We start from the raw sequence: 9,555 nt of genomic DNA, 5'->3' as shown, positions 1-9,555 counted from the left end.
CCTCTAAAATGTAGGGTGAATGACATCTCCTCTACAAAATGGTGGCCTAAACTGTCACCTCAGAGCCTGGGCCATAGGCTGTCATGAGGGATTCCAGAACCTTCTGGGTCCCTCTGGCTAGTCAGGGCCCAGGCTATATATAGGGGTGAGGGGCGGTGGCCATTTTAGGTAGATGGTGTGAGGTGAGGAGCCAGGAGGCAGGCACTTGCGTGGGGAGGAGGGTGCACTATAAGGGGGAATTGACCGTCCTTTGGGCCTGCTATTTTCCCCCCTGGTTGACACCGCCCTCTATCTGGTGACCTGACCCGACCGGTAGCCTCTGTCCTTAGGGAACAAGCCGTCAAGAAGGGCAAATTGCCTAGCCAGGAACCCTGAAGGGCATAAAGATAGGGAGTTCCCTTCACCGGTCCAATGCCCTATGCCTCTGTGACTACCCGGAGCCCTGGAATGCCCAGACCTTGAAACTGACCGCTGTTCTGGGCGAGGTGGGGAAGTGATCAGCGCCGCAGCCCCAGGAGAACTGGCTGTGTAGATGGTTCGCTCCAAAGCTGCAGAGCGCCCCCGTGACTTGGGCCGCCCCCACTGAGGATTTCCTGAGGAGAATCGCCGTCCCTGTGTTTGGAGACGCGGCCCTCCGTGAGGGAGAGGCGTCGCCGAGGCTTCCTGTGGGCCACGCTAGGCCGAAGCCAAACACTCGCATCACCTGACGGGGGCGGGCTGCCAAACGCCGCCCCCGCCGTAGTGCCATTGGTTGGTTGGGCCGCGCCCCCGCCGTAGTGTCGTTTGCGGCTGTGGGCGCGGACCTCTGCATCCGCGGGGAAATCCCTGGAATCCAGCGGAGCTCCCAGGCCACATCTGGCCCGTCCGGGAGCCCCGCGCCATCCCCCTTCGACCCGGACATCGCCGGGAGGGAGTCGAAGTGTGCACTGCCAGACCCGTGAGGGTCGAAGAATCAGGTAACCCCTGGGGGAGGCGGGCGGAAGGCCGGAGAGAGGCCCTGGACTCGCCCCTTCCCCGGGGAAGTGGTCCGTAAGCCGGGCGGGCCCACACTGATCCCGATGAGGGAGTAGACCAGTCCATGCCCTCTGCCCCTGCAGGACTCGCTAAACGCCAGGTTAAGACTCTGACTGCTGGCCCAGGACCCTTGGCCTCAACCCCTCCAAAGCGCCAGATTTGAAGCGCTATGTTCCTGCGCCTTGGTTGAAGGGCCACATGTATAGCGCTACATTAAGTGACCAGATTAGGAAGCGCTATTAAGTTACCAGGTGTAGCGTGAAGGTAGGAGCTATGATCCAAAGGCGCTAGTAATCTGCTAAGGGTAGCGCTGTGTCCACCTGCCATACTTTGAAGCATTATTAGTTGTTGTGGGCAGCGCTAGGTTACTAGGGCCTGGTTTTCAGTGCTATCAAATTACTATATTTACAGTGCAATGTTTATGCTATGTGTGACATGTTATTTATTGACCCTATTTAAAGTAGTGCCCATGCCAAGTGCGGCCTTGTAATTAATGACTATCTTGACAGTGCAATGTTCATGCTATGTGATGCATATTATTTATTGACCCTATTTAAAGTAGTGCCCAGGCTAAGTACGGCCTGTTATTTATTGACCCTTTACCAGGTAATGTCAGTATCATATGCGACTGTGTAGTTCTTCACTCAATTCAACATGCCAGGTCATTGTTATGCGCGGCACTAAAGCGACTGTCTCTATTCAAAGTGCTAAGCCACTGCTGTGGGTGGTGTAATAATTGATTAGTTCTGAAGAGAAAAGAAAAGAAGAAACGAGAAATAAGGGAAGATAAAGTTTTTCCACCTTCGTGGTGTAGCGTCATTTTTGGTGGTGGTGCGCTGGAGTGCGAGACGAGTGTGGTGCAAGCACAACATGTGAACGAGTATAGGCCTTCCCCCTTAAGCCAAGCTACCCCCGGATCTTAGGTCCAACAGTAGTAATCTGGATATTGGGTTTGACCAATTCTCTTTCAATTCGCACCTGAACAAGCTAAGTTCATCGTGTTATCATTCTCGGAGGATCTTAAAACACTTTTATTCTAGTACCTGTTTTTATTTTAAGGAAATCAATTGCCCAGGCCCTTATCACTCCTATACTGGACTATGCTAATGCCATTTATGTTGGTTTGCTTAAAGAATTTTTGCCTAACACCTATAAGGTATAGAAAATACAGTGACGGTCCTGGAACTGACACATGGGGCTTCCGTATTTGGTCCTTTTGTGTACCTGCATTGGTAGCCAATGCAGATCTGATTAAAGGCACTGTGGATTGCCCATTAAAGTATTGTATAAATACGGTACTAGTGTTTTGTCATCTCACTGTCAGCATTATGTGCCTGGTCTCTTGTTCGGCTGTTGCTCTTGCAATCTTTCAGCGGTATCCAGGTTTCGAAGATCAAGACCATGTTACTGTGCTATTACAGCTGAAAAATACAATGCCTCGCCGCAAAACCTTGAGATAAGTCCAGCTCTGGCGACTTCCACCAAACTGTGCTCTGCATTGACAAGCCATTTCCATGAAAATTAGAAGGCAACTTTCCCTCGATCACTGCACATGACCGGTGTCACATGTATGGCGATGTGAGCCAAGCAGTCCATATGGTACTCAGTTTTGCTACAGGAAGAATCCCTTTTTACAGACGACGTGGCCAAAGAGATCTGATGTGTGTTACTTGGTGCTCCTCCATCTACTTCTATATTATGCTTCCTTCTGATCAGTCGGAGGCTGGAGTCACAATCACCCTTGTTATCCAAGTTGTTTACATTATAAGCGAGTCGACTACTATTGCTCGCACAGGTATGGAATAGAATTTAGAGGTGCCAACTTTAGCATCTTGCAATGGTGATGATGGAAATGGTTTAGTTGAATCCCATTCTACGATGGTGCAAGTCTAGGAATAATAGCTTCTTGTTACCATTTTGAACAATTCCATAAGCTAGATTTATCAGGGTGCAAAGCTACGGCTCAAGTAGGTTTTCAACCCAGACCTTCCCTAAATGAGGATCATGGCTAGCACATACTACAATGTGTCTCTAAGCAAGGTTAGGCTAACTGCTAGTCAGATAACACAGTAAGTCACTCCTTGTGAATTGAAATAAGGGGAAGGAGGTACAAGATGGTCCATGCACTGCATACGAGAGGCTAGTAGCAAGAAACAGCCATACACAATATTACATTTTGAAACTTATGACTGGCTTGTGAAGCTTTAGCACCAGATTCATATTTCCACCGTGGTTGCAAAATCCATTTCTTTTGCTTAGTCCCCCGTCTAGCACAATTTTCTAATGCAAGCTACTAAGAATCAATTCACACCAACAGTTTTTTTTAGTTGAAAATGTTTATTTTAGTTTTAATAAAAATAGCACGTCTTTAATCCACATTTTCAAGTGTACCTAGTAGACAATATTGGTCTATAAAAATATATATATGCATAGAAAAACTGGAGTGTATAACAAAACTCAGAAGTGGTATTCTACACTTTTCTTGAACAAAAGATTATCACACTGCACACAGTTTTTGAATCCAGATACGAAAGGTAAATTTAGCTGACATTCACTGCATAGGCGAGTGTTTTTTTTAAGAGCCTATCTTAGTGAAGCGGAGCGCCCTGCTTCAGTATGCTCGAATGAAATAGCTTACAATTCAAAAACATGCCAAAAAAAAGCTTGGATTTCTGAACGCACCTTATCCGGAGAGGACGGATATTATACTTTATTTGATAGGAAACTGAAATATGAGTTTGTTAACAGGCTTTGGAATGCTATCAGTGCTTTTGGTTATGGGACCTGAATTCACTTCCAATGCCAGATGAGGTCTAAGGGCCCTGATTAACAAAGTTTTATTTTTATGCAAATTGAAATTAGGTGCATCAAATATAACTCGGTGTAGAAAATTTCCTGTTCACAGAATCGAAATGAGGACAATCAACCAGTACAGCAGATTATTCAAAGTGTTGGAGGCAGTAATGGGAGTGTTCTAGTGAGTGGCAATGAAAAATGTGGCGAACAACCACACATGCAAGTTTGTGGGTATCCGCAAACACATTCTATATAGTTTCACATGCACTATTTTGGAAAAGAAGTTCTTTTCCATGGCGAGAAACCATCCACCTCCATATTTCATGCAGGTGAAGTGGAAGCACTTCTTTCAGAGGGAAAATATTTTTGTCTTGGAGAAAGAGAAGTTGAAAGAGGTATCCCTGGGAGTATGCTTGAGAACCTGGATAGATATTTATGCATATTTGAACAATTTATGGATGAGCCAATATGGTGGAACCAGACAAATCAGAGCCAATTACCCACCAGTGGTAGATTTATACATTTCTTTGTAAATTTCACCCACTGAGCCTTAGATTTGCAGTTTTGTTTGCATTCATTGCCCAATAATCTTCAGATGTTCCAGATGTGAATTAAAATCAGTTAATCGTTCGATGCAGCAGACCTTTAATGGCCTTTCATATCCTGAAGCATATTTCCCTTTTTACAAAATAAAACCAGTATATCCTACATATACTGTGTAGAAACAGGATCAATGTAAATTTATTTCTAAAACGTTTGCAACATTAAATGGCATCTATATAGGACGAAGCAATAACTTATAGCACCTACAGAGGGGCGGGTACCACATTTTGATGAAAAACAATGATCTTTGGTATTAAAAACAAAAAAGCTTCCTTAAATCTTGAAGAATTTCAGCAGTTCCAATGCTGACAAAACAAACTGTGATTGCACTTCTGATTAAAGCCTCCGGATAGTATGTGGCCAGCAACACCGGCACAGCAAAATGATGCAGTTCTTAGAATATATAAAGAGGAGAGAAACACAAATCCAAATCGTAGCGTAAAAAACGTAGCTCATTCTGAAAGCAACTCGAAAGATAGAGGCACAGGTGTAAATGAGCATTGGCAAAGGCAATAAGGTCATGCTTTTTGACTTTAGCATCGCCAAAAAAAAGAAATGGTTATTGCTTCTTTAGTGGAACAGTAGCTTGGCCGAGGCCTGCCAGTCCCCTTCACTTCTTACTTGGACATGAACCAGTGCTAATCTGAAATTTGTAGCTCAGGTTCTCCTTTCCTGAACACAATAATCATTAGCCTAATCCTAGGTGACCTGGCTAAAGCTAGACTCTGATACACGGTCTGATAACAGTGATGTAGAAAAAAAAACCTAGACGGATTTGGATTTCACCAGACAGAAGCATCCTGCTCTACATGGCAGATCGCCTACAGCTGCTGCTGAATACAGATGCATAGAGCTACAGGGATGTCTGCAACTTCCACTAAGTGCAAGGCGAGCTCTTGGTCACCCACATACTTTTGCTAAATATGGAGCAATGAGCCACTTTACAATGTACTACTACAGTGGACAAACAACAAAATCTAGGTTGGTTTTCTCAACATCTAGAAAGCTAGTTTACAGAGTGAAAATATAAGATGCTCAGTCGCTTCCGGTTCCAATGATGCTCAAGTAGCTTTCTCCACTTTGAGAACTGTAGGAGTGGCGGAAAGACTCAATTTGGCATGAGCACACTGTTGTTGTGCCGCCTCCACAGGAAAGCACAAGAAAGTCGTAGTATGTGCTAATATGTACCACATAAAGCAGTTTTTGAGCCTCAGTCACAGCGATGCGGCTAAATTCCTAAAATGTGTGCATTTCATTGCCTTGATCATCCCCAGCGGCACTGAATAGGAGTAGCCAGGTTGTGGAAGAGTTATTTAGCGGCCTAATAGAAAATTATCCCCGGGGATTGGTACTTATCAGGTCCGATAAATACCTGCTAACGAGACTTCTGCCCCTTTACCATCTGCAGCAAAATCTGCATGTGCTGGTATTTATTGGGCAACTTCTACTGGTAAATGGTGGCAGATTTCTTTTACTTGAAATTTACTTGGAGTAAATTGTGGGTGATGCACTAATTACAGCGAAACTTGTCATGCTAATCCTTACGAATTGGCCACTCATATGGAGGGTCAACACAGTAAACAGGATTCCAACATGCCGAAAGATCACAGCAGAGGGTATTATTTTTATCATGTCACTGTACAAAACAAATAATTTCTTTTCGTCTAGCACGGGCAATAGTTGTACCTAGCTAGCACCTGCTGCCTGACCAACTTTTCTGGTAGCCTGGATTGCCCAATTCATGAATTTGGTCTCTGTAGGTCTCCAGGACGGAGCATCACTAGAGTTTGAAATGGGATCCTTTTCATTGGTGCTTTTTGGGTGGGGCACGTGTTTTGGCAATCACAATGGGAATGGCAGCCAGGACCCCAAGCAGCAGGGCCCAGAGTGGCCGGTAGAAGAGCCAGCCGAAGGAAATGGTCAGCAGGGACAGGCTGGTGGCCACACACACAGCAAAGATGTTGAGTCCAAGATTGACGAGATCGCGAACCAGAGGTAACCAGTCCACTGAAAAACAATACCAACAAGAGGCAACAGTCAGACATATTTTCTATTACAAGATACAACGGAAGACAAATGCATGGCAAACGTTTTATTATTTAGATATCACTTCTGCGGCCTTGACAGTTTTAGTACTAAAACAGGCATGCCCTGTGTAAAATAAAAGTGGTCAATAAATGTAGTAGCATACAGCCTCTACTTAGGAAAAGGATACTGAAGCAGTCAAAACATTATTAGTTATATGCATGTGTAAAATACAACGCAAGGATGTACATCAACATACAGAAGACCACAGATCACTGGAGACTCATTTGGGGTATCACCCTATGTTTTTGCATGCACCTGGCTTGCTGTCTCTTTGATTGAGTAGACCATCTGTTATTGCTTACTTCATCATAAAACGTGGTTGGCCTATTGTCAATCGCGGTTTATAAAACAAATACTGCAGCCTTGACTTTTGGGAACATTGTTTAAAATATAAAATAGTCAATTGGATTGCAGGTCATGAGATGTTACCATCTGTGATTTCCTAAAGGAGGTGGGGAGGGAATGTAATATCATTGATTTAGTATCTGGGATAGGCATAGGATTACACTTTGAGATTGTTTTGCCTTAGTCGCTTGCAGTAGGTCTAGTTAAGAGCCTTCATGTACTACTTCTGTAGGACAATGTTCAGTACTCTCTCCTTCAAGTTTTATGAAATTAGTTCTTTCTTGGGGGATGTTAGTACGGGGTTTTCTCTTGGAATGCCCCAATTTTCTGTCCATGCTCTACAAGAATAGATCCAGGAGTGAGCAATTTCAGGAACTGAATCAAGCTAGACGCCACCTCAAGGAACTCCAGTGATATGTAGCACACTAGATATTTGAAATAAAACATACATGGAAGTCTGCCATTACATTGCTATATCATTAACGATATCAGCCAATGGTGGTCTTCTTTCATACAATGGCATACAGGGCTCACTTTTATGATTAATTTTCCGTCTCTCCTTTCCTCCACTCTTTCTTCTTCCTTGCCTCTCTTTCAAAACACGCTAAAGTGCGGGGAAGCATGCTCATGCTACGCAACTCAAGACTTGTACTTTGTTTAAAAAACACCAACCAAACAAACAGTTTGTTTCTGTAAACCTACCCAAAGTGTAAACAATTTTGGTCATGAGACTGATGCCCACGAACATCAGCAGCCAACCGCCAGCTCGGAGAGCCCAGGTTTTAATTGCGTTGCTGTGATGCTCCTTCTGGAACACTTCCTAGGGAAAGAAAAGCAATCATTTGAGAAAAAGAGAGTGAAGACCTTTCCAAATCCACACAAACAAAATAGTATAGGTCAGTGGAAATACCTGAATATCTGTGAAAGTACTACATGAACCTGGAAAACATCAAATGAGCCAGACGTCTAACATCTGGGTAGACACAACCTGAGCAGTAAGCCTTAGATGGGTGGCAATAACTCCGAGAAGAGATCTGCGAGGTATGTTATTCGAAAAGAGGGCCACGGATCAGTGGGGCACACTACCTGAACAGAAGAGAACCTTAGATGTGCATGAGATCCTACCTGAGCAAGGAGCTTTAGAGGTGTGGGAGACCCCATCAGAGCAGATATCTTTGACCTGAATGTCACATTAAAATAACAGAGAGGTTTTAATCTTTGTGGAGTGAAACACTAAGAGGGGCATACAGACCTGTACCTGTATTACCTGAGAGTGAACTATACACAATTAAATAAGTACAGAGCCGCCTAACTGTGTGAAATCTTACATACGAAGAAAGCCTTGCATCTCAGAACACTACCTGAGCATAAAGCCTTTCTTCTGTGGAACACAACATCTGACCAAAGACCCTGTGCTCTACATAAAGCCCCTCCTGATAGAGAGCTTTGCACATAGGGGACACAATAAGTCCAATTCCGAATGCATGTTGTGCACCCAAATTAACTGTGGGTGTGCAAAATAAGCACTGTATTAAGGGAAAACCTCAATCCTTATCGAGAAAATGAGGATTGATGGTGGCACTACCAAAGGCCAAACATCTGCTGTATTGCATAATTGGCACATTGTAAGGTTAATCTTGGAGGATGGATTGTGGGCCAAGGTGGACCACCCTTAGAAATGTATGTTAACACTCACTAATGCTTACATTTCAATTCGAATTTGGGAAGCGCTCTACCCTAGAAATGAACACAAATCTGCTTCTGCAAAGAAGATCCGTAAGTGCATTTGCTGGTTCAGAAATGGACAGAACCAACCAGAATTTTAATGGTAGTGTAAAGGAAAAGTTCCTCCAACAAAAACATTTTCATTGATGCAGAACAAAAAGATGTGCAAACACATTTACAGCATATTTTCACAAGCATCAACATGAGTGAATGTTACTAAAGTAAATTTATAACGGTCATAGATTTTCCAGAGTCTTGTGAGGATTCTTTGTAAATCTCTGAAAAATCAGAAATGTGTTCCAAACGGGAAGCTTGATCCTGTAGGATTACAGCTATGACTTTTAAACAATGTGCTTCGTGAATCCGGGACCAAAGCTAAAGGGCTGAATCCACACCAGATTTGCAGGCTATATGTTAATCCGTTCCATTTAGATTTGTTGCCTCTATATTTATCCTATGTGGATACCCTAAAAAACAGGCATGGATCCTGTCATTGCGCACCTATAAAGACACCTCAGCCATACCTCTTTGACACCTTATATTTTCACAGAGAACCTTGACCTTGTAATGAAATAAATGGGCATGTGTCAAACACTACCTCTTGCATCTGTGGGGCACACTGTGAAAGCAGAGAGGCTTGCATCAGCGGAACACACACAGAGCATTTAAACGGTGTGAATTACCTGTGGTGATGGCCTTCCACATGGGACACAGTATATGAGCAGAGAGTCTTTGATCTTACTTATAAAGGTGGCTTTGTATACAAGAGGTACAGTACCAGCACACAACGTTTCATGTGTACGAATCATTACTTGTGTGGGTAGACATATCTGTGAAATACACTATTGCAATCTACTTGTATACACTACTTGAGAAGACCGCCTTTAACATGTCAAACATTAGCTGTGTAGATAGCCTTGTACATGTGGAGCTCATTATAGGGGTACAGAGACTAGTATCTGTGGTGCAAACACAATTTAACTG

General features: G+C 43.7%; 1 protein-coding gene across 1 annotated transcript in view; it reads right to left on the bottom strand.

Annotated features, from left to right (window-relative positions):
* Positions 1–3,331: 3,331 nt before the first annotated feature.
* Positions 3,332–9,555, bottom strand: part of TMEM43 (transmembrane protein 43) — a 63,778-nt gene continuing 57,554 nt past the window's right edge. The window contains exons 11-12 of the mRNA XM_085624440.1: positions 7,549–7,666; positions 3,332–6,420 (exon numbers count right to left, since the gene is read on the bottom strand). Coding sequence (XP_085480566.1) covers positions 6,218–6,420; positions 7,549–7,666 — 321 coding nt within the window. The 3' untranslated portion in view covers positions 3,332–6,217. The remainder of the gene's footprint in view (positions 6,421–7,548; positions 7,667–9,555) is intronic.

This window comes from Triturus cristatus, chromosome 9 (assembly GCF_964204655.1).
Source record: "Triturus cristatus chromosome 9, aTriCri1.1, whole genome shotgun sequence".
NCBI classification, from domain to species: domain Eukaryota; kingdom Metazoa; phylum Chordata; class Amphibia; order Caudata; family Salamandridae; genus Triturus; species Triturus cristatus.
The sequence above is the reverse complement of the archived record's forward strand: the minus strand, read 5'-3'. Positions and strand labels throughout refer to the sequence as shown.